The following is a 25,718-nucleotide window of genomic DNA, read 5'->3' as shown; positions in this document are numbered from 1 at the left end:
CTGTCTGTACAAAATTGGGGATCACCAGAAGCCCCATGACAACATATTATTACAACACTTATGTCAGGGTATGATATTATCATAGTTGCAATATGTTGAGTATTGCAATAACATATATTGCGATATATTACTTTTTATTCAACTACAAATTAAAATTAAGTCGCCAAAGGAAAACATCGTCAACATCTGTTTTATCTAATAAGATAAAGATTTCAGTCTGTTCATGTCACTGTTGCAGACAGTGCCACCCCTTGAGCCATGCTGTCAGCATGGTTAATAAAATAATTAATACAATAACTGATGATAAAAAATAACCATTAGCTGCAACCATATTCTAGACCCAGGGGCAACCTCCAGCTCTGAAAACTGAAACCTACGTGAAAGTGCCAAATTCCACAGTTCTTCAAATGGCTACTTGAGGATGGCTACAAGTGCCACCCCCACAGACCTCCATATTAAAATACTTTCCAGCAGAAATACAAATATTTACAGCCGGGTGCCAGTTTAAATTATATCAAGGCTTAAAGTTATGCAGCAAATAAGGGTGTGACCACTTATCGGTTATGGTGGGTACCCTTGCAGGTGGCTAGCCACTAAGCAGTCGCTTTATTCGGACGCCTCAGCGCCACTCACGCTCCACCTCTTTGGCCATTTTTGAGTAGCTAGGAATTGAGCAAAGTCAAGAACCACACGTTGGATGGATTAAACACAGGATACTGGACACAATGATGGCACTTATTCAGACCAGTGATAATAGCATGCCTAGAGCCTCTGGGTTTACATACAGGATATGTAGCCCACTGAATGTGAGCTACTGTTTCTCTCATGGAGACGTCACAGATTTTTTAAATTCCTTTTCCGTGGATCAAAAATTCATCATAGAAAGAGTCATAATTGACCTTTGCAATTCAAGGTATCCTTACAGACTACAATTTTATAATGGTGGTCTGCAGGGAAAATGCCTTTATGGCTGCATGTAAATGTTTTATGGCTCTTCAGAGACCTATGGATGAGACTACATCCATGCTACATCCAAAAAAGAAAAAACAAATCGGTCAGTTAAACTATTAACTTCTCTATTTGTCTCTGACCTTTCTGTTTTTGGACTTGGCATCCATAGCTAGAGCTTCAAGAATAACCATCGGCAAAATTTAGAGGAAAAGGCATCAAGTCGTAAACAAAGGTTTTTAGTAGATGAAATATTTGAAAATAAAAAAGTAAGGTGTTGTATAGGCTACACATTTTCCAACTGAGAATGTAAGACTCATGTTTGGCCTAAAACAACAATAAATTAAAATTTAACTCTTAAAATTAAAAAAAGAACCGTTAGCCATTTCCATATAATTTTTTTGTCAAATCCACAGGGAGCCACAGACAAAGGAAAAAGAGCCCAATGTGGCTCTGGAGCTACAGGTTGCAGACCCCTGCTCTAGACCCACTGCCACCCTGATTCATGAGGAAAATTAATGAATTAATATAATTATAGGCCAATAGAAAGTCAGGATTAGGATTAGAATGGACTGGGGAATGAATATGGTCAACAAAAGTCCTCACAAGTTTACTACTACTACATATTACTGTACCAGGCATGCATGCATGGATTTGTTTGTTTATCTGACTGTGTGTGTGTGTGTGTGTCTGTTGGAGGATATGCGAATGTGTGCGTGCCGTCCCGCTGCCTGCATGTCTCACATGAGCCGTGGAGGCCGGACACAGACGAGCGGCTTCTGACAGGCATTTCAAACCCCTCCTGCCCTCTCCACCGTGTGGCCTCACCGATAATGGGAACCTGATCGGAGGGAGAGCAGAGCGGGCGGCGGAGGTGGGTGTGTGGAGGAGGGGGGAGTGTGTGGTCCGTCTTTTGTGAGAAACTCTTCAAAGCTCTGGCCCTCCTATTTGTCCACTGGAGCTCTTTGTAACGGTATCCTCCACTGTCATTTTGCCCCTTTTATTTTTAGGCAGGGCTATTATTGCTCCCATACCCCTCACATACCCCTAGGCTTTGTGTGCAGGGACGGGGTCAGGTTTTAACTTTTTTTTTTTTCACCCTGTTCAGAACCGTCTTTTCTCCCCCCTCCTCCACATGTTGTGTGTACAAAGTAATGGCTCACACCGGCAACGGGCGCTCTGCTAATTCCAGGTCTCACTGGGAACACTGGAGGGCGTCTGGTTTGTGTATGGCCCGACCCGTTGGACCAAAGTCCTGCCTGTTAATGCTCTGACACCAATACAATGATAATGATGATATCCTTCTTTTCCATGGTCTACTGTCTGCTGTGGGAACAGTCATCTACTCACAAAATCAGAAGGCAAAATCACATTGCATAGAAAGATAAATCAATTATAGAAAAAAAAAAGATCTGCACTGGTTTAGAACAATAAATAAACATGGAGAAAAAAAAAAGTTTGCCCCCAAACTTGAGATACAGTATAACAACTATTATTGGATGGATTTTATGCAGCTTTTGGGTTTGAGTTTGGGGCTTTAAGTGAGACAAATTTAATAAGGGCTATACACTGTATATCATAAACTTGGCAGATAATGAGAGCTGGAATTAGATGAACTGTTCGTGGCATGATGGCAGGAAAAAACTGCAAACTGCAGTGAAGTTAGGTGAAATCAGGTGAAGCGTCCTCCCAATAAGAGAGAGGTACGTGTGTGCATGTAGCACCTGTAACTTCATCGACTGTGTAAAAATGACAGGATCTGATGTTAATTAATGCCCTGTGTCCTTCTACACGTCCAAGTTCACACAGTGAAACTCTTTGGAGTAAAGCAGCTTTATTAATCTTGATCTCCATTAGAGCTGTCTATAAAAATTGTTTCCCATTTCCTCTTGAGCATTACCTCTGTCCTGTCAAGTTTATAACTACAGTGTTTAGCTCTGGCTGCTTAAACAATAAGGAAATTTGCCAAAGTGACATTACTGCATGCATGGAGACATTTAAAATGACTAAAAGCAGCCTCTATAATCATTAACCCATCTATTAAATTTTGCAGAGCAGGACATAATGATTCATTGAAACCCCTAGTGGACGACATGTTTTGTCAGAGGTTTCCCCCCTTTTGCTTTGGAGCCTGTGGCATATTTTTGTGAATTCTGCGCAGAAGAAATCTATACGAGTCAAAAAGTTAGCTAGAACACAAAGACAAAATAACAGCAGAGTTATCGTTAAATAGGGCAGCAATACATTTTACAATTATTTTTATCCAGCACTTCACAGTTCACACTCTGTTTCTAAAAACAAATCTTCTCCTGAGATGCTGACGATGACGCACCCTGTGTCAAATCTGATAACAATTCCATTAACATCCTATTTTGGTATTAGACACACAGACCTGAGACAATACACTAGGATCCACCTAACCTGACCGACAAGACCTGCAGCACAGAGAAATGACAGTTCTTTGATCTTTGATATGATAAAGTTATGGTTTTATAAGCTCCAGTGATCAGGTTTTAATAAACTTGCAAAGTTGAAGTTTAGACTGAGGGCAACAACAGGGAAACAGATGGGATGTTTGTAGAAGAGGGACGACAGTGTTTTTGTGGTCACTGTGACAGATGCATCATAGGGGACAGAGCCCTACAGTCCCTGCCTGGCTGCTTGTTTGTCTCTCTGGTTGCCAGCCTGCTCACTTGCCAGTCTGTTTGTGTCCACTTCCTGACCCTGTGGTGCAGCAGTGCATGCCGCCCCCTCCCCACGTCACCCTGTTCCCCTATAATATCTGACATGAGTAAATGAATAATACATCAGAGGCTTTAGCTGCCCCGTAACTCTAGCCGAGTCCCAGGACAGGAGGCAGGCCAGCGGCTTCAGCCAACACGGGACACGTGACCGCAGCAGAATAGTCATTCAGTGTGACCGTTGATGAGTAAAAGCTGTATTATTACTGCCAGTGAAACACCATGTGGTTGATATGAACGCTTAACTGGCTGGTGCCCACAACTGTAGCCTCAGTGTGCGTCCAGCTGCTCTGCTGCACACAGCTGTGGAGGGAGAGCGATGTGTGTGATCTGCTGGCTGCCCCGACTTTAGACTGTGTGTGAGGTATCTGTTGTCATCTGACCTTGTGTTTCAATAGATTTCTGTGACTGTATATGTCTGCACAAATGTCACTGAGAAAAATTATTTCTAACCTAAAACCGTGCAGTGATGCAACAAAGCAAGCAAGAGAAGATCCAATTGTTTCAGTTTTCCATAAAAAAAGATGTCCTAATCTGCTCTGTGCACTAGCAAAAAGGCTAAGGGTTTCTTGCTCAAATGCTCAAAGTTTCACACACTTGCTTCACCTCCTAACATGGATGACGACAGATTAATTAACAAGGTTGAGAAACGCCACATCTTATGATCCACGCAGTGAGACAGGCAACCACTTAACTTAAAGCCCTGGATGTATATTTTCAGAGCAAGTGGGTTTTTGTTTTCAGGATAAGAGGCTTAACTTAACATTGACGACTGACAGTTATAAACATACAGTTGAGGGCTCGTTCTCACTTGTTATTGTCAATTTTACGATGTTGCATGTATCTTATGGAGCTCCTGCAGAACTCCTGCAGCCAGTCCAAGCTTCTCCAAGACTGAGGATGAGGTGGTGGGAGGAAAACAACTCACTTCAACCATAGAGTGTATATTAAACAGATTAATATCAGCCTATTTAAAATACAGTCTGTGGCTCAAGTCACTATTTGGACTTCAGTACTCATTTTTGCACATGCCATGGCTACGTACTGCTCCTTTAATAATTAAATTAATTCAGTCAGTCAGTACGTTCACGTCTGTGGCAAACACTTCGCATCACAGGTTAGTTAATGATGGTGACACGTGCCGATTGTGACTGTAGATCAAACTGAATCAGAAAAGAGTCTTACTGACGGTGTAACTAAAGATTTTACTGTGAAAAAAATGGCCGTACCATAAAACACCCGCTTTTAGAATGAAGTCTGGTTTGACAGTCTGCGCACTTGAAAGACCGCCGGGAGCAGAGGGTATTTTAGCGTTAATAATTTATATAAATTGAGCTGACCTACCTTCTAATAATAAACCTTATAAAGTAACATCGGAAGTGGAGCTACAACTGACATGTTTTTACTCCTCTCTGCTTGCAGTAAAAGTTCACATAATAAGCACCTAACTGCAATGAAAATAGAGACAGTGGCTCCATTTTACATGGCACCCTGCTCCTGTGCTCACTTGCTGTATATTAGGAAGTTTTGTGACCCTAAATTAACATTATATTGCAAAACTGATGTTACAGTCTACACAGTGTCACGCCAACCGGTTTGCTGTTGTGGTAATATTACTGCACCGTTACTGCATTTTTATCCACTGTGATTGTGATGTTTTAAACCTTAAATAGTGAAAAGAAGGCTAAGGCTGAGAAGTTAGTAGACATTTTTATTTTTTGCAAGCAAATGAAAGGAGGTAAGACGGATGTAGAGGGGATATGATTCATTTGAGAAGGATGGCAATTACGTTTCATCCGTACAACAGTAGAGGGGAAGCTAATGTCTTTCAACTGGAGTGAGAGGGATGTTCCACTGATGGGGGTGAAACAATAAAAGCAGTTTTAGTGAACTACAGTATAAAGTAAAAGGTGCAGCAGGGCCGTGACAAATAGGAAAACAATAAACACAATGAGTCAACCTGCAGCTGCTGGAAAAGAACATTCATTTTCACTTTTTCCCCCCAATGGAAAAAAGTTAGTTCTTAATAAACAAGAAACAAGTTAAGCAGAGTAACATGCTCTCTGTTCCTGCTGTTTTATCAAGTAGTTCCAGTAATAATGAAATTTATTTTTATCAATCGCGCAAGGACTTGGTTGTTATTTTCTAAAATGATTTCTGGCAAAACCTACTGAACTTTCAGGCTCCCTTAGCTTGATCAAAACTTTCCCTCAGATCAATATTTCAAGACATGATGGTAAGCGTCATCCTGGTTTCCTGGTTTTAAAAGCTGCATTGCATTTGCTCAACTTGCATTTTCTCACATAAGTGATCACTGTGTGTCTATACTTTTTTTTCTTAGAAAAATCCTATTCATTCTGCCCTTAAGAATGTGGTCAGACTGGACAGATGTCACGTACATGTGGCTAAACTTCTGCATTTACACCTGTCATTGACATGTGGTTTTTGCAAAAAAAAAAAAAAAAAAGAAAACAGTAGGGGGGTTTATAATCCAATATGAATCATTAATCTAAACTATTGTAGTGGTAAAATATATGCTGAACTATATTTTATTCCTTATAGTCAGTTCTCAGTTCTCATGATTTGTCAGACACCAACTGGTTATTTGTCCTTGAACACGAAGCTGCTTCTTCGGAAGAACAATATCACGAGCACATCCTAACCCTTTTGATAAGCACTTCATAATAATCCTGTTTCAACCCTTCTTTGTTTTCCTTGTTCCATAAAACAGAGGTACACTTGTGATTCTTTGTCAGTTCCTTTTACACTCTGTGTGACTGTGTACTGATCCTTTGCAAAGCTCTGTTAAAACACCACAAAGACAATCTTGGTCTTCGTGCCTGTTTTCATTTTCAGATTTTCCACCACAATTTGGTGTCAGAAGTGGGATCGCTCGTCTGAGGGTTTCTGGACTCGGGGTCGACGGTGGCAGTGCACACCCTGAGGAGATACTCCCTTCAGCCTCAACCTCCCCACAAAGACGGGTGAGAAGGAGGGCCTGAGACCCGAGACCAGGCTCACTCAGCGCTGCGATTCAACAATCCTGACTGGTGAGAATCTGAAAATTGATTTAATTGATTTTTAGACAAAAAAAGGGGAAAAAAGGTCACTAAGTATGTCGAGATATTGGGGTTGAGATGGGACAGAGGTTTTGGTCTACCAGGTCGGATGTGGAAGCCTGACTATTTTTAACCAAGGTTTAGTAGAAACCTGGAGGTGCACTGACGAGTCCACCTTAAAAGAGTTTACTAAGACCACAATACTGTGTGGGAAAAAATTATCACAGGATAATTATTGTATTGTGTGAAGTAAGACTCGGAGTTTACTAAGACCACAATAGTGTATGGAAAATCTCGTGACAAATCTTGTGACAAAAAGACAAAACAAAAAGGTTGAGAGAATTGAACAAAAACAGCAATGCATTGAAATTAATTATATTCTTTTGAGAATACTAATCCTGATCAGTTCTGATACTTTCATATTGGATTGTGGAAATTAGTTGAGGATAAAAGTTCTAACTTTCTTCTATCTTCTAATTTTTTTTTGTCATTATTCTTCAATTTACCAAAAATTAGTACTTTTAACAGCAAAAATCAAACCAACTAAATAAAAATAAATAAATAAACAGGATAATGTGGATTCATCTGCTCGAAATATAATTTCATTACATGAAAGTGAACTATGGTGATTCATTTGTGAAACAGATAAATTTTGGGTGACTGAATGTAACTTTCCAAGTACAGAAAGTTTCAGTATAAGACAGTTGAACAAATTTAAGAATTGTATGAAAAAAAAAGATACTGAACATAAGAAAGGTAAGAGTAAGAGAGCATGTAGTTTATGGAAGAACAAAGCACAAAGGAGGGACAGAAAAATACAGGCAGGGACAGACAAAAACTCATCTGTGTCTCAGTGTGTCAAAAATGCAGGATTCCGACGTCAACTGTGTGCCGCCGCCGAGGAGACGCCGTAACACCAACGGTTGGACCACAGCCAGGGGCACCACCATCAGAAAATACTGACCTCCCCTCATCTACTGACCTCCCTCCATCTCCTGTTCCCCTCATCTAATCTGATACATCTGATCTACAACAACTTCTGAATGGAGAAACAACAGCAAAAGGTCAACAGGGCGACCTTGCCTTTCCTTCCCACACCAAGTCTGGTCTGAAGTTCAGAAAATCTTCAAATCCATTCATCTCCCTATCACCAGTGAGATCCAACATGGGGGAAATGTACACAAAGCTCTGAATCTCCCTGTGATGGAGACAGCAGAGGCTGATGGACATCCCATCTTGGTCCACAGACCATGGACTATGGAGGACATTAAACAGACATTAAACTCACCTCCCATCACCATCAGATGGAGGCATAAAGTTTGCCGCTGAACTGACTGTGTTTTGACATTTTACAAATGGTGAAACAGACATGTGTAACATGGGACAAAAGGACATGCTGTGCATGCTGAAAAATCTTCAAAGTGGGAGAGAAAGAAAAAAAAGGAGAAAGATCTAAATATGGCAACATTGACTATGTTCCCAGGACGCTCTGTGGAGGTCTATGTACAGCTGATCCAGATGTTTGTTTCCATTGTGGCAAAAGGGGACACTGAGCCAAACACTGCCCAAAGACTGATCCAACTCAAAAGATGATTGACTCGCGGCGGCGGCTCAGGAGGGAGAGGAATCAGCATATTTAACTTTGGCCTCACTGACGCACGATGAGAAACAGCCTACACATCAGACTGGTGATTGCACGCACACACACACACATACATTGATTGATGATGCCATTGCTCAGCTAGAAGAGAAGCGGAAAACAGCAAATACACAGCTAATAGGCACATACGCTAAATATTCAGTTGATGTCTATGCAAATATGCTCACACACACACTCTTTGTACATGGCAAAAGTGTAACATTCCTTGTTGATTCTGGTGCAACACGCTCAGTTATTAAAGCTGACACTTTTCCAACATCTCCAAAGATGAGCGGAAGATACATGAGATCTATAGGGGCATCAGGTGACTCAGTTCTGGAGAAATACACAACTCCACTATCATGTAGTGATAATGTTACAGGCAAATTTAAACACTCTTGTTTTACAACTGCTGGATACTGTTCTGCTCCCAAAACAGGTTGCTGTGTTTAAATGTCATTCTCACACTAACAATGACCAAGTTTCACAGGAGAACACCAGAGGAGATGCAGCTGCCAAGAATTAACTGTCTGAATTTCTTTTATATGATAACCCTAACACACCCTCCACTCCTACAGCTGTTTTATCTAACATTCACAAGCAGGTGAAGGAAGCACTACCAGCTCCAGCCACAGGATCTCTTCATGACCTGCAGCCTGGTGACTGGGTAGTGGTGAGAGACCTGAGACAAAAGACCTGGCACTTGAAGCAGTGGACGGGTCCATTCCAGGTGCTGCTGACCACACAAACAGCAGTAAAGGTTGCCGAAAGAGTCACCTGGATCCATGCCAGCCACTGCAAAAGGGTCCCACCTCTGACAGAGGCACCTATAACAGAGTAGGTCATCACATCGCGAGGAAGAGAAGTAGAGGTGACAGTATTGGCATACTGTCCAACAAATTCCAGCCAAGTGGCGTGCTGAGTGAATCTCAGTGTCACCATTGCGGGACCAGCGATGGAACCTGAACGACGACCATGGCACCCCCTCAGACACCCTGGATGGCGTGGCCTGCGAGATGCCACAATTACATGCTCCTGATTGGCTCCCACCATACCATCCTTCTTTGTTTTCCTTATTCCATAAGACAGAGGTACACTTGTGATTCTTTGTCAGTTCCTTTTACACTCTGTGTGACTGTGACAATCTTGGTCTTCGTGCCTGTTTTCATTTTCAGATTTTGCACCACACTATCATGTAAATGCTTAACTAAATATTAAGCGACATGCCATAGAGAGAGTAACAGATGAAATTTATTTTCATTTCAAAATGTGTGAATATTGCAAACCAATCATCAATGCTGCTAAAATTTAAAGGGTCAGTACAGTGCTAAAACTGTATAAGTTTAGCATCCAGTTGTGAACGGTAGGGGTCACTAATAGGGAGATCACAGGCACTTAAACGCAGGGCAGCCCACAGCATTGATAGATTTTTAACAGTAACAGAGGAGCTCTGTGGACACTGATAAAACGTAACTTACACACATTTGCAATCAGGAATGATCAGGACAGTACTGACCAAACATAAGCCTAAAACAACACAGTCAGGACAATCAGGTTTAGAAAATGTAGTTTAAACTACTAAAACTCTGCAAAATAGGCAGGAGTAAACTCAGGAGAGAAACCAGACGGCTGCCATTTTGCACGCGTGAGAAATCATGCACACCCATGATACACAATATCACAGCACCCCATGTGCAATAAAACCACAACAACATGCTAAAGAGGCTGACAAAGCTCTGCAAATCTTCATCAAAACAGCCTACTGCAGCTTTCTTATTATACACTCATTTCATTCAATGTATGACAAAAATGTTGATCAGTTGAGCTTTAAAAGACATAAAGAAAAGGAGTGTTGTGTTTAGTCAGAGGCCAGCCTCCGAGGAGAAACACTAGCCGGCCTTGAGTTGAATAAAGAGACGATTACAACACAGCCCAATCAACACAGAGCATCTGATTCACACACTGACCAGAGAATAATGCAGCACGCTTGGATACTCACACAACAAATGCATGCAGATTGCACACACACAAGTACACAAACACAAAAACACACACGCACACACATGCCACCCTCTCCAGAGAGGATCAGGTTTCCTTCTGTGTCCAGTGGCTTATTAAACATTAAGCTGAACAGCTTCCCTACAGGAGGGGAAAAAGCCCTCCCCCACCCCCCCCCAACCCCCGCCTCCCTGCCTCCCCTCTCTCATTACAGCTGTTGAGGTATGAGACAACAGAAGCGCGGCCGCAACAATGGAGCTGCAGGCCGATAGCCAATCAGTACGTTCGCTGTAGCGTTCGCCCGGCGACAGCAGGTAGGCCTGAGCAGGTGAGATTAACTCTGTTGTTCTTTTTTCACAGAGAAACAGAAATTCAGCTTTTCATGTGGTGGTCAACAGCACTGAGGTGAATCATCTTATACAGTATACAGAAATCAACCTGTGCGTATACTGTGTGTGCACTCAGACACACACACACATGCACAGAACAATAACTGATGGAATTTCAAAATAAAGTACAGTCGACAAAAAGTAAAATAAAGGAAAATGGGACCACAAATAAATGAATGCATCACTTAAAATAATCCCCATTAGTTAGTTAGTTAGACTTTCCCACGTCGGATTACAAGACACCATTACACATCAGGGCTGCACAATATGGTAAAAATATCATATTGGGAAATAGCCGGAAATATCATTTTTGCATTACACTTTTAATTTTAAAAAAATTTAAATCATGATGATGTGCCATTTGTTTGGGTCTGCACCAAACAAACATGTTTTCTTTCATGTGGAGAACATGTGGCACTACAACAACATGGCACTACAGGACCTTATTATAATGCTGTTTTCTATTTTCTCTTTTGAAAAACTTGCAACTTAGTTGGGATTCTGCAATTTGGATATTGCACTTGGCCTTATTGCGATTTCGATCATATTTTGATTAATTGATGTTTAGCAGGGCAGAATGACATCTTGTATAATGCACCTTCCAGAGGAAAAAATATATGTAAATATATTATAATCTGCACTTCTATATAAGTCTATATACCAGAGTGTGTTTAGTGAGTGTCTTATTTTTTGAGCCAAAGACTTTGTTTTTCTTTTTGCTGTGGTATCATAAAAGGTATTGAGATTTTGTTTTATTAGGGCTGCAACTAATGATTATTTTCACAGCTGATTAATTGGTTGATTATCCTCTCGATTAATCGATTGCCTATAACCCAGAGATATTCAGCTGACTGTCAGAGAGGAGTAAAGAAACCAAAAATATTCACATTTAAGAAGCTGAAATCAGAGAATTTTTACTTTCTTTTCTCTATCAACATAGCTGCCGATTGATCTAATAATTGATTAATATTTGATTAATAATCAATTAATTGTTGCAGCTCTAATTCTTATACTAGTATTGTGTCAAAGTTTAGAATTCTGGCATCATGACAACTTGCTGGTTTCTTCTACAATAGTAAACTGAATAGATTTGGCTTTTTGATTTTTAGTTGGACATAAAAACAAATCTGAATTAAAAAAAATCTTGTGAACACAAATATTAATATATTTTACATCTCTGACAACTGCAACAGTGGTCTGTAAACAATAAACAATGATAATAATCTCCTAAAAGGTAAAAAAAATAATCTTATTATTATGATTGCAACAGTTTTTTAAGAGGTTTATATAAGTAAAGTTTGTTATTCTCAGTGCAGCAGCATCTCTTCTGTTCTCTCTGAGCTCTGAGGGGGTTTCTCAGCTTCTCAGGTGTTGTGGCGACACTCCCTAAAGTGTGTGTGGCTGGTCGTTTGACACTTGATACCTGACAACAAGCAAGCAAGCAAGCGAGGTGTGTGTGGTGTGCGCGCGCGCGTGTGTGTGTGTGTGTGCGTGCGTGCGTGTGTGTGTGTGTGTGTGTGTGTGTGTGTGTGTGTGTGTGTGCAATGGATGGATTCACGCAGGCTGAATAAAGTGAAACAATCAGCTTCACATGACCTGAGAAACTTTGCCTAGACAGCAGTGCCACCTGCTGGCAGCAACAGGACAACTACTAGCAATAATAACACAAATTTACTTGGTGCATTTAAGTCCTGTATTTAATTACAGTTTATAGCTACTCATACTTTACTTGAGTATTTCCATTTTGTGTTACTTAATGCTGCTACTCCATTACATTTGAAGGGCAGATTCTATTTCATTCTGTGTAAATAAATTGAGAGAGACAATGAAAACCCGGAGTCAGATTCCTTCTGTGTGTACTCATACCTGGCCAATAAAGCTGATTTAGATTCTGCTTCTGAAAATTATAGTCCAATTAAAATGCTGCTCACATGTTATTGCATCAGTTATTATATTTCAATTATATGTCAAATATACTAATGCAATCGTGCAACGGTGATGCAGTGGTTGCATGATGAGCATCTTTACTTTAAGGTAATTTTACTGCTAATACTTAACTAAAATCTGTACTGCAGTATTGTGCACTAGTTTTATTTTTTTTAAGGGGAAAATTCACCACTTTTCATGTGGATGTCCAGTCAGTGCTAATGCTAAATGTAGTCAATCGTGGCAATAAATTCTTGTGTGTGCTATATTGATCAAAAAAGATGAATTTCCAGATCTGTGCTGACAGCGCCTACATGTAGCATTTAATCATTTTAATGGCTGTACAACAGAAAAATGCTACAGGACTTTATTTAAAATTGTAGTAGAGACCCCAAAGCAACTAAAGACACCAGAAGTAACAGAAATTTGTATAAATAAATACTTTCATTTTATAGAATGATGCAGCTATAGGGGGTTAAAACCATGATCAAATCTTGAAATGCACATCAGTGCCAGAGAAAGAGCATGCAAGCCACAAGCACTTCCTGGATTATTAGAGAAAAGTGAAATATGAAATGACAGAACACAAAAGAGACACTTCACTGACTCTCATCCCTGCCACTGACACACACGAGGCCTCAATATCACAAACACTTCAGAGCTCCTTTTCTGACAGCTGTACAGCTGCTTCAGACCCTCAGCTTCACTTAAAAAACTCTCAGCCATCATGTGACTCTTCATCTTCACAACATCTAATCCAAGCAACCTCCTCCTCTTCATCCCCCTCCTCTGCAGCCCCTGACGTGCTTCAAAGAAACCCGTCATCTCTCTTATTTCCTGTCTTGTCACAGAAGCCCTCCTTCATCCTAACAGTTAAGGCAGGTATCGGTAATGCATTAGCAGGCTGCAGACAGGGTGGCAGACACTTGAATGATTTAATTACAAGTCATATTGGATTAGTCTGACTCAAAAGGGGTGAGGAGACGAGACAAGCCTCCTTCAGGGGCTCCTTAACGTCCTCTTGAATCACAAGTTGGAGCCTCTGGGGGGATATTAAAGACAAACCGACCACTTTCTTTCTCTGGAGAGCAATAAGAGAAGAGAGGAGGAACACTGCATTCATCACAGAAAATACTTATTTTAATTAAATCTGTGATATATTTTGTGAATTACTGTTAAGATATATAAAGTAATCTGCACAGTGGGGAATTAAAACAAAAAGGTATTACATCTTCGCTAATCAGTGGCAGTTCTACCAACAGGGCAAATTGAGGAACTGCCCTACAGCCCTAGATCCTGAGGGGCCAAAAAAATGTGTCTATTTGATTATTTACACATTTTGTTGTAATATTCAGCATAAAACACAATAAAAACTGAAATGTAAGAGACTTAATATCTCACAGTATGATTCTAGGAATTGCACTCACTTATTAATCCACTATAAAGTTAATCACCAGCTATTTTATTTTACAATCGATTGTTTTGAGTCATTTCTTTTAATAAAAAATGTTCTGAATCTCTGATTTCAAAATATTTTCTGGTTTCTTTAGTCCTCTGTGGGCCTAAACTGAATATGTTTCGGTTGTGGACAAAACAAGACATTTGAGGACGCCTTCTGATCAACATTTTTCACCATTTTCTGGCATTTTATGGACCATAGAACTAACCGATTAATCAAGATTAAGATTAGGATGACCTCTGCTGGAGTTTAGATGATTTTACAGGTACACAGCAGCTGGATTTCCACCAAACCACAGATGCATTTTCTATTTATTTTAATTTACATGGGTAGGGAAAAAGTAAAATGGAAATATAACAGATACACCAAGGCAGGGGAGAAATATATGAGTATATATACACATATTGAGGATACATATATATGTACTCTTAACAGGTACATGTTAAGTTGTCATTAACCTGAAGGCTTGTTGTAGTTTACCAAGTAGGATAAAACTATTTTTGTTAATCATTGAATGTTTACATCCATGAATGTTTACATGGATAAACAACAGTAGCATGCATGTTTATTTTTGTTAAAATGATCCATGTTCAATATAGACTGACAGCTTTACTTGATAATAATATTTGAAATTGCACAGACGATGAAAATTCAGCGTCAAAAATTTAAAAACAATGAAAATTGAGCCAAAGCAAATTCACACAAACAAATCTGGAGCCACATTTAACCGTGAGGACCGAAGTGAATGAAGAGACAGACACAGAAACAGTTAAAAGACGTATTTAACTCACGTTATTTGATGTCTGAGCCCATTTTCTTCTCTTTCCTCGAGATGAATTATCCACATCATATAATAACGTCCTTGAGTTTGTGATGGTCCCTCAGTTTGTTCGCTGACAGGACTCCTCTCCTCCTCTCTTACTGATGCTAACACCTGCTTCAAAAACACGTTAGCTAACGCAGCATAATTAGCAGCAACACTGGAAACAAGCTAACTCTGCTTCATTTAAAGACCGTTTTTAACTTTATATCGTTCTTATTGAGTCTGTATGACTGACTGCTTAGTTACCTTCATGTTTACTTTTTCAGACACCTGTCCATTTCACAGTTATTTCACAGTAACCACATTTAACCTCCACGCTATATTTGAACCAAAAGATGCTAATTTCACCTGTTCTCTTCAGTAAACTTTACTACGGGTGCGACGCCATGTTTGACCGTAGGAACCCAGAGGGGCGCTGTTTCACTCTTTTGAGGAAAATCAAGCGACTGTTCACACTGTATATACACTTATATAAAAAGAGAGAGGGTAGCAAAATTATTAAATCACATTATTGAAATGTAATTGATTAAATGTGTTCTACGTTTACCCAGCCATTGTTATATGGTCCTTTTTTCTTACTTTATCTAGTTTATCTACTTAAAAAAAAAAACAACAACTGTGTGTGTGTGTGTGTGTGTGTGTGTGTGTGTGTGTGTGTGTGTGTGTGTGTGTGTGTGTATTTATATCAAATGTTCAGACACGCCATCTCATGGAGACATCAACATTATGAAGTAACATATATAGAATTATAAGATAAGAAAAAAGCAAAATGTTTTGCATTTCAGATTCCCAAAAAAGGTAAAAACTAAACGCACCCACTATTTCTGTATTTTTGCTTTTTATTTACAGGTGTGCACGTTTTTCCTCTTTGATAGTTTAGAAGTGAATCAAAACTAGGAACCTTCTGCTTTGATGACAGTTTGAGATCCGAGCCATGTTAATAAAAATAAAGGAAAAACATTTAATGAGAAGGTGTGTCTGAACTTTGGACTGGTACTGTGTATTTATGTACATATAATTTTAGCACATTCCATGTTATGAACACAGTATCAACAGTTGTTCCCTCTACCACCACAAAGAGGTGCAATAATCACACTTTTCCCTTTCATTTTTCTTTAGACTTTACATTTATTAAAGGCAACGCACACATTCACCACAGAACATGAGACAGATTTACATGTCTGTTGCTCTGTTACTGCTTTGGTGGTCCGAAGACAGTTTTGAAAAACAACAGAAAACAGAATAAATACAGAGGCGTTAATAACCTCTATCTCACCTTAAACGATAACGGTCTGCACAATATCACATGTAATAGGTCGACTAAAACATATACTGAACCCACACATTGGATATATTACAGTTTAATGTAGAGAACAACAACTGCAACAATAAGCCAAAGTATTACCTGTGAAACCTAAAATTTCATTGCTATACTGTAGAGATGTGTGTACAAAACCATCTCCTCTTTATATATGAAGTGACTTACTACATTGCAATACAATATTTAATCCAGCATACGGAAAATATTTTGGCCAGGCATTTTGGGCCATTGAAAACATCAAACAACTAACATGGGCTACCAAACAACATAACTTCACTAGATGAACATAAAAATATAAATAGAACATATAAATTAACTAATATAAATTAAAGGTGCATCAAAGAGTGTAACAATCACATGCACAACTTTCACTGTCTAACAACACGGCATTCTCCGTCATTATGCACTGACAGTTTTCCTCAAAGAAAACATATCATCCGTTACATGCTGAGGTTCAAATATAAAAACAGCAGCTCAACTATCCTGCCAGGAGCAGATGATGTCTCCTCTTTAGTTGAATTCTTTTTTTTTTTTTTTTGGACATCTAGATCTTACAGTCACCATGCTTTACTTGTATTGTAGTGCACAATCTTATTTTTCATAACAATGATCCATGCAATTACCATCTGCAGTTGAAAGAAAGTAAAATATAAATGTGATTTCACATTTATTTAAATTTATTGGTGTTTTTCCTTCATTTATGTTTAAAGTTTAATTCAGCTAAATCTTACTTTTGCAAAATAATATGTCACAATCTAGGAAGAAAACCGATGTCTTTTTAATCTTCATATTGTGACATAAATGTCATCCTGGTAATGATCCATAAATAAATAAACAACACAGTTTTGTTTCTGGGAACACTACCAAACAATTTAACCTGTATCTAGCATGACAGGTTAAAAAAGCACACTAAAAGCAGCATATCAGGATACTGATCCCCGCATCCTGCCCTGATATACATACACACTGCACATTACCACTAAATCTTGTTTTTATGTTCTACCCAGCGTGGTCAACAGGACAGATGATCAGAGGGGCAGAGTTTTTACCAATCTCATTATGACAGGGGCTGAGGAATGGTAGGAGTTTCCCGGTGAAGGCACAATCAGTAAAGGAGAACAAAAGAGTAGCGGTGTCAACATTATAAAAGGAGACCAGATCCTCCTCATAATCTACAAACACACCCACCTTCTCAGGTTTCAACTTCAGGGAGAGACGGAGAGGAGGTTCATCGAGAGCGTAGAACTCATTTCCATTCCTCAAACGAACAGTCCAGTAACTATTCTCAGGGCTAATATTGGTCAGCTCTTTTCTGTTGATTGACTCTCTGGCAACTCCGACAATCCAATTAGTCTTCCCTTTAACCTGAACCTCGAAGTACGATATTCCTGAAGAGACAAACGGCTTTCCTAAGACACAGAGACGAGTGGAAAATCTCTCTGGGTTATCTGGGAGATTCCTCTCTGCATCAGCATGATGTACTTGTTTTCCATCTTCAGACAGGATGAGTTTGTTTTGTGCTGTATCAGGGTCAAGTGTCACATCCACTGCATACTGCTGGATCATCATGAACTCTGCCTTTGTGACCAGCTTCATCTCATTTATGATCATTTCTAACAAACGAGCAACAGCTTTCCTCACATTCCCCACATATGACGGAGGACAGACTTTGACCTCTGTCCAGTCTCTGGTTGGTGGAGCAGCACTCAGGGATGAGAAGTTTTGGAGGAGGTTAAGGTGGTCTTCAGAGCGTGAGAGCTGCTCCAGCTCAGCACTTCTCTTCTTCAGCTCAGAGATTTCCTGTTCCAGCTCTCTGATGAAACCATCAGCCTGTTTCTTTGTTGTTCTGTGCTTTTCTTTGATCGTCTCAGTGACTTTGGTCTGGTGTCTCTCAATAGTGTCCTTCATCTTGTTGAAGACCCGAGTACCATTTGCTATCTCTCTGTCTGCATTTTCTCTGCTGACCTTGACTGAATGTTTTATCTCTTGAATCTTCTGTTGTCTCTCCTGGATCATCTTCTGCAGATCAGATTCTATTTTCCCAAGCTCTGCCTTCTGTCCTTCATATTCTTCTTTAAGAGGAACATCATGTGCCTTGTGGTCTAAAACGGTGCAGAACATACAGACACATGCCTGGTCATCCTTATAAAACAGCTCCAGTAGTTTATCGTGCTTCACACACATCCTGCCCTCCAGGTTCTTCACAGGGTCGATCAGCTGATGTTTTTTCAGGCCTGATGTTGTCAGATGAGGCTCCAGGTGAGTCTCACAGTAGGAGACCAGACACCACAGGCAGGACTTCAGGGCCTTCAGTTTGGTTCCAGTGCAGACATCACAGGGAACTTCTCCTGGTTTAGCAGCTTGTTGCTCTGAGCTGCTGCTGGTGGTTTTCTGTTGAGCTGACTGTCTAAAGTGAGCAACCATCTCAGAGATGAAAGTATTGACCTGCAGCACAGGTCTTGTGTAGAAAAACTTTTTACAAAGGGGACACCCACAAGAAGCATTATTATCCCAGTGCTCAGTGATGCATTTGTTGCAGAAGTTGTGTCCACATGGTGTGCTGACTGGATCAGTGAACACATCCAGACATATGGAGCACAGAAACTGATCTTCAGAGAGCACACTGCTGGCAGCAGACATATCTACACAAGAACAAAAGTTTGAGGGAAAAACTATAATGACAGAATTCTAGATTATTTGATTAAAAATATCAAACTATGTGTGTTTACATGCATTAATATTGCAGTTATGAGATTTATCCCAGTTTTGATCATATTGAGGATATGGCTGCCTTCCTGTGTTCTGATTTCTCACCACCCTGTTCTGTACCAATGAATGATGTTCAGAAATCAGGATGATGTGTTCTGAGGGCTATTTCACAAAACCAAGACAGCAGATTAAGATGGGATTTTCCAGTTATCCTGGCTGAATTTAATCTTGACTTGATTTCATGAAAGCAGTAGCACAAGTTATCATGGAGATTTATTCTGTGCAGCCAGCTGCTCCAGATCAGGCTAACAGCCAGGGTTGATAGTCCTGGCCAATAACCTAACCAATGTGATTTTTTTTACAGTTATTCCATATTGTTATGCTATATCTTCTGCTTTATTCTTATTAGCCTGCATTAAATTATCACAGGTATATACTGCCAGTTCAGTTAATTACTGTTATTACTTTAACACTAGGTCCATTGGTATTATAATCATAATTATTCATATGATACTCATTTTTACTGTTACATAGTGTTTATGAAGACTTTTGTGAACATTGTTGTTGGATGTTTAATGAATATTTCTGTGCAGCACTGAGGGATCCAAATATATTAAAATATTGTGACAATAAGGTCCAAATGTTGTATCTCCATATTTTTTACATTTTTATTTTCTTTTCATAAATCAATGCTATTGGTCATCCTTTATATCTGTCTGTGGGTTTTTCAAATGTTTCACCACTGAATTGTATTTGAAAGAGCTACTTTGACTAAGCAGTATTCAATTAGTTTTAAATTATTTTTGTTTTGTTTTTTTTTTTATTTCCTGAAAAGTGAGTTTTGTACATGCATGGTTTCTGTCTGACCACATCCCTATGTAATGTTCTTATACTTTATGTATCATTTATGTACCATCAAAACATGTCACAATAGAAGTATATTCTGAATAAAATGTATTTGATATTCCTAACAAAAGCGTAAAACACTGTGTCCAAGATCAAGAGATCAAGATAAACCTTAAACACAGATGGTCAGAAACTGTTATGAATAGCAAGTTTCACATGTTCCATATAAACACCATTTCTTGAATAAGATCAAAACCAGGATATCTGTGTGTAAGTAAACACCCTGATGCATGATTCATGAATGCTAGATTACAGTTTCTATAGCTACATTGCACATAAGTGAACATTTCATAAGTTTCATTTTTAAGTGAGATAAGAGACACACCCTGTCTGAGCTCAGTTCAAATATGTGTTCATGCAGGTTGTTTAAACACAGTAGACACACACATTATCTGCTGTACTCACCAGTGTTTGGCAGAGACTGCTGTATAGTCGGTGAGCTTTTCTTTAAGTCACACAGTTTAGAGAGAACCAGTACAACTCAGCTGCAGAACTCTTATCACTGTAACTTTCGGTTTCATTTCTGGAGTCTGACGTTGAAGCCAGCTGGGCATGCTGTTACACCACCTCTTGATTCAGCTCTTGTGGTGATTTTTTTTTTTATCTCCCTCTTCAGGGTCATTGCAGAAACGCACTTTTAGCACGAGACAGGAGGCAGGGAGAAAATATCAGTATGGAGCAAAGGTTAAACAGTTGCAGATACAGCCATCTTGTAGTTATTTGAGACCTTTACCTTTTCATATCCTCTGTTTTGATCAAAATCTTTTCAGATTAATGTGTTATCTTATCTGTTACTATCACTGTTAATTGTTAGGACAATAAGTACAGCATCTGGAACAACTGGATGTCTGGTCACCCTATATGTGACAAAGAAAATGATAAAATCTTACTATTTAAAAGACAGTCATAGGAAGTTGGATTGCAAGGCTTCGCTCGTTTTGCAACAGAAAACTATTCTTTCACATCCCTTTTTTGCAGTCATCTGATAATGAACCTCCTGTGCTCTGAAGTGTGGATCTTTCTTTCTTTTTTTTATTCCTCAACTTACTTCCTTATTTTCCAGATGTTTAATTATGCCACTCTTTGTTTCAATCTTTTGTTGTGTGACTGACAGAAAATGCTAAGTTAAAAAAAAAAAAAAGGTTAAACAAAGTGTGACAAAATCTGTTTATTTCAGTATGAACACAGTATCAACATTAGTTTTCTTCATTAGTTTGAACAACCCCACTGAGGCGCAATAATCCCATTTTTGCCACTCAGAAATATTTTCTACTGTACAAACAAAGCCTACAAAAAATGAAAGAATCAGAGTACAGGCTGCAACAGATATCTAGAGGCAAAGCACATGTTTTCATCACATATAAAAAGACAAATGTACCTGGTTGTTGCTCTGTTTACTGTCCAAGTATCCATGTTATGTTTGAAATTTTACAAACTCTTCAAAATATCAAAATGAGAAGTTAGACCTACCATTTACCAAATGTCTGCTAAAAAAGATTTCATTTGAAAAAAAACACATCATCATCTCAGTCTTGTTAAAATTATAAAACTGAAAGTTTATGCTGTAAGACATAGAAGAATAAATGTTCACCTACTGCTTAAATTCAATTTTAGGTATTTACATAATATCACAGAGGATGTAGTTTGGTAAAGCAGGCAATTACACAAAATTGGTCAACTTACATTTTTAAAAAAAAAGCATAACAACATACAGTAATGTAACTTGGCTAAATGAACATACACAACGACAGGCCCATGGCTATTGAACTTTGTGATGATTTGACATTTTAAAAACAGGTAGTAGACTTATTTATTTACATAACTTCCATTCAACCAAACTACTGTACATAAATTTTCTATATAACTTTTGTTTTTGTTTTTCCTGTTGTATAACCCTGTGTTGTTAAATGGTAAATAAATTGAAAACAGATTAAACTACATTATACAAGACCAATTAAATTACTTGGAAATGCAAATTATTGCATTGCAGTAGTAAGTAGCAGTGTGATATATAATAAAGATGTCAAATTCGAATTAAAACAAGACAAATACACACTGTACATTACCACTAAATATGGAGATTTATTACTTAGAAAAATCACATGGTTTTTCTACTTTGCAGGGTTGACAGGACAGATGATCAGAGGGGCAGAGTTTTTACCACCTTGATTAAGACAGGGGGTGAAGAATGGGAGGAGTTTCTCAGTGAAGGAGCAGCCAGTAAAGACATAGATTAGATTTGCAGCATCAGCGTCATAAAAGGCAACCAGACCTTCCTCATAATCTGCAAACACTCCCACCTTCTCAGGTTTGAACTCCAGGGGGAGACGGACTGGAGGGTCAGCGGAAACCAAGAATGTACTTTCATTCATCAAACCTACAGTCCAGTAACCATTCTCAGGGCAAATATTACTTATGTCTTTTCTGTTGATTGACTCTCTAGCAACTCCTAAAACCCAATCAGTCTTCCCTTTAACCTGAACCTCAAAGTAAATTCTTCCTGAAGAAACAATCTGCTTTCCTAACACACAGGCATCAGTAGAAAATCTCTTTGGGTTATCTGGGAGATTCCTCTTTACAGCATCACCATGATGTACTTGTTTCCCATCTTCAGACAGGATGAGCTCAGGATTTGCTGTATCAGGATCAAGCGTCACATCCACTGCATACTGCTGGACCATCTTCAGCTCGGACTTTGGGACCAGCTTGTTCATCTCTTTCATGACTATGGCCAACAGATGAGCAACAGTTGTCCTGCCGTTCCCCACATATGACGGTGGACAGACTCTGACCTCTGTCCAGTCTCTGGTCGGTGGAGCAGCACTCAGGGATGAGAAGTTTTGGAGGAGGTTAAGGTGGTCTTCAGAGCGTGAGAGCTGCTCCAGCTTAGCACTTCTCTTCTTCAGCTCAGAGAGTTCCTGTTCCAGCTCTCTGATGAAACCATCAGCCTGTTTCTTTGTTGTTCTGTGTTTCTGTTCAGTCATTGCAGTAAACTGAGCCTGGTGTCTCTCAAAAGCATCCTTCATCTTGTTGAAGACCTGAACACCATTTGCTATCTCTCTGTCTGCATTTTCTCTGCTGACCTTGACTGAATGTTTTATCTCTTGAATCTTCTGTTGTCTCTCCTGGATCATCTGCTGAAGTTCAGCCTCTGTCTTCCCAAGCTCTGACTTCTTTCCTTCATATTCTTCTTTAAGAGGAACAATATCATGTGCCTTGTGGTCTAAAATGGTGCACAGCATACAGACACATGCCTGGTCATCCTTACAAAATAGCTCTAGCAGTTTATCGTGCTTCACACACATCCTGCCCTCCAGGTTCTTCACAGGGTCAATCAGCTGATGTTTTTTCAGGCCTGATGTTGTCAGATGAGGCTCCAGGTGAGTCTCACAGTAGGAGACCAGACACACCAGGCAGGACTTCAGGGCCTTCAGTTTGGTTCCAGTGCAGACATCACAGGGAACTTCTCCTGGTTTGGCAACTTGTTGCTCTGAGCTGCTGCTGCTGGTTTTCTGTTGAGCTGACTGTTTAAAGTGAGCAACCATCTCAGAGATTAAAATATTGACCTTCAGCTCAGGTCTTGTGTAGAAAAGCTTTTTACAATAGGGACACTGACACGGGACATTAACATCCCAATGTTCAGAGATGCATGTGTTGCAGAAGTTGTGTCCACATGGTGTGGTGACTGGATCAGTGAAGACATCCAGACAGATGGAGCACAAAAATTGATCTTCAGAGAGCACACTGCTGGCAGCAGACATATCTACACAATAAGAACAAACGTATAAATATTTACAAGCAAATCTTTAATGACAAAATTCTTGATCATTTGTTTAAAAATATCAAACTATGATCCATCAACAACCTCAATTCAGCCCTTCGATCATTTAAAAATATTTTGAAAAGTATATGTGTACTTTTTTCTAAATAACCTCCTATCTTTCTAATTGTATGGTTATTTGCATTGTTTATTAGATGATCATCATTGTATTTGTACGCTAATGAGCGAGTTCAGTGGCTTTGTCCGTTGTTAAGCACAGAGACACATTATTTCAAAAACTTTTAAGTGAGGCTGTTTGAGCAGAGGAATCTATGAGGGTCAAACTGAGTGCAAACAGATATTAAAAGACATTAAATGCAATATTGTGTGTATTAAAACAATAAACTACTTTTAATCTAGGTATTAGGCAAAATTAATAGCATAGAGGAAAAAAGATGCTTTGTTTTACACATTTAAATTCCTACCTTTACAGGTCAGACAGGAAATGTAAATGTCCAGCCCCTAATATATATATATATATATATATATATATATACATATTTTTTTTTTTTTTTTTTCTGGCCTTTCCAAAAAGTAACTGAATAGGCCTGCTATAATGTTAAGAAGCAGTTTTATATTTATATAGCTACAATACACATAAGTGAAAGTTTCATTTGACAAGTTTCAGTATTTAAATAACAAAAGTTTCACACCCTGTCTGAATGGTTCACATATGTGTTAATGCTGGTTGTTAAAGCATAATAGCTATTATCTTCTGTACTCACCTGTGTTTGGCAGAGGCTGTTGTATAGTTAAGAAAGACGCGGTGAACTCAGTTTAAGTCTAGTTTAGTGAGAAACAGCAAAAACTCATCTCAACAGCAGCACTCATCTCACTTTGGCAAACTTTTAGTTTCATTTTAGGAATCTCACATTAAAGCTAACCTTTCTTTCTACTGTTGCTCCACCTTCTGTTTCAGCTATCATCCAGCCCAGTCCCTCCTTCAGGTTGATCCCAGTGATGTGTTTTTGGTGTTTTTGTTTGTGTTTTTGGGAAAGAACATGTTTGTTAAGAACATGTTTCAGTTGAGCAGAGACAGGAAAGATAGACAGTATTAGATACATGTTGCTGCTGAATGTATTTCTACATGCTTTTGCCTTGGGGAACATTTGTCTGTGTGTAAATAGTTATCAAGCTGTTACATTTTGTACAGACATGTTACGTTAGCCACTTTTCTGTTTAACAAGTGCTCTGCTAGCTAGCAGTTTGGCTACAGCAGGTAGCTGTAGTTCTGTTCACTAACTGACTGTGTGGTGTAGTTGCTGTGATATTTTGAGCTGTGTTTTCCCATATGTTACAGTGTTGCTTTACTTTGGTAGGAATTGTGTATTATTATCGTATTTATGAGCAGGGCTGCTTCCAGCTTCTTTTGGGCCCTAGGCGAAATGCCTATTTTTTTGCAACTATAGTGTGGGTGTTTCCCTCTAAAGTAGTCCATGGGCATGTATGTAACACATGATGCATGTATACATTGCATCCTGGGAACTTTAAATGGAAATTGGACAAATTCAAATCACAATTCTCAAGTTGACCTCAGCAATTTAAAACCCATAGAAATGAAATGGCTATGAGTTGCCTTTACATAAGAACAAAACCATGAGTCATGGATTAGTTGCTGGGTGGATATTATTGGAAAACTAAATGAAATATTTCCAACTTTTTGCAACTTTGTTCGATAACATTTCCTTTTCACTGCTGATCAAATATGTTAAGTTGTATGTAAGTATGTAAAAAATTTTTAAGAAACAAGATTTCGGTGGGCACAAACCCTCCACAGGTTAGCAGCAGTGTCTCTGGTTCCAGCTTTTCTGTCAGTTTTACTTTGGGGTTTGGATTGATGTTTGGACAAGACAAGCAGAGGATAACAGCTTTTTTATAGGGTGTGTTTGTTGATACTGTATTCAGGTCAATAATGAGATCAATTATTTGCTTCAGCCCTGTTGAGGAATGTTCATAAACAAACCGCACACGCTGAACAGC

At 39.1% G+C, this 25,718-nt stretch overlaps 2 protein-coding genes across 2 annotated transcripts; both read right to left on the bottom strand.

The window, feature by feature from the left end:
* Positions 1-16,101: 16,101 nt before the first annotated feature.
* LOC146311256 (E3 ubiquitin-protein ligase TRIM21-like) lies at positions 16,102-18,943 on the bottom strand. The gene has a single exon (XM_084743018.1). It carries the CDS (start codon positions 18,941-18,943, stop codon positions 17,303-17,305), a length of 1,641 nt encoding a protein of 546 aa, XP_084599144.1. The 3' UTR covers positions 16,102-17,302.
* Positions 18,944-22,029: 3,086 nt separating this feature from the next.
* On the bottom strand, positions 22,030-23,679 carry LOC146311255 (E3 ubiquitin-protein ligase TRIM21-like). Its single transcript, XM_084743017.1, has one exon. It carries the CDS (start codon positions 23,677-23,679, stop codon positions 22,030-22,032), a length of 1,650 nt encoding a protein of 549 aa, XP_084599143.1.
* Between the last annotated feature and the right edge of the window lie 2,039 nt (positions 23,680-25,718).

The sequence above is a fragment of the Lutjanus erythropterus genome, chromosome 18 (genome assembly GCF_056507025.1).
Source record: "Lutjanus erythropterus isolate fLutEry1 chromosome 18, fLutEry1.hap2, whole genome shotgun sequence".
In the NCBI taxonomy this organism is placed as follows: Eukaryota; Metazoa; Chordata; class Actinopteri; order Lutjaniformes; family Lutjanidae; genus Lutjanus; species Lutjanus erythropterus.
Note: the sequence above shows the minus strand (reverse complement) of the source record. Positions and strands in the feature narration are given on the sequence as shown.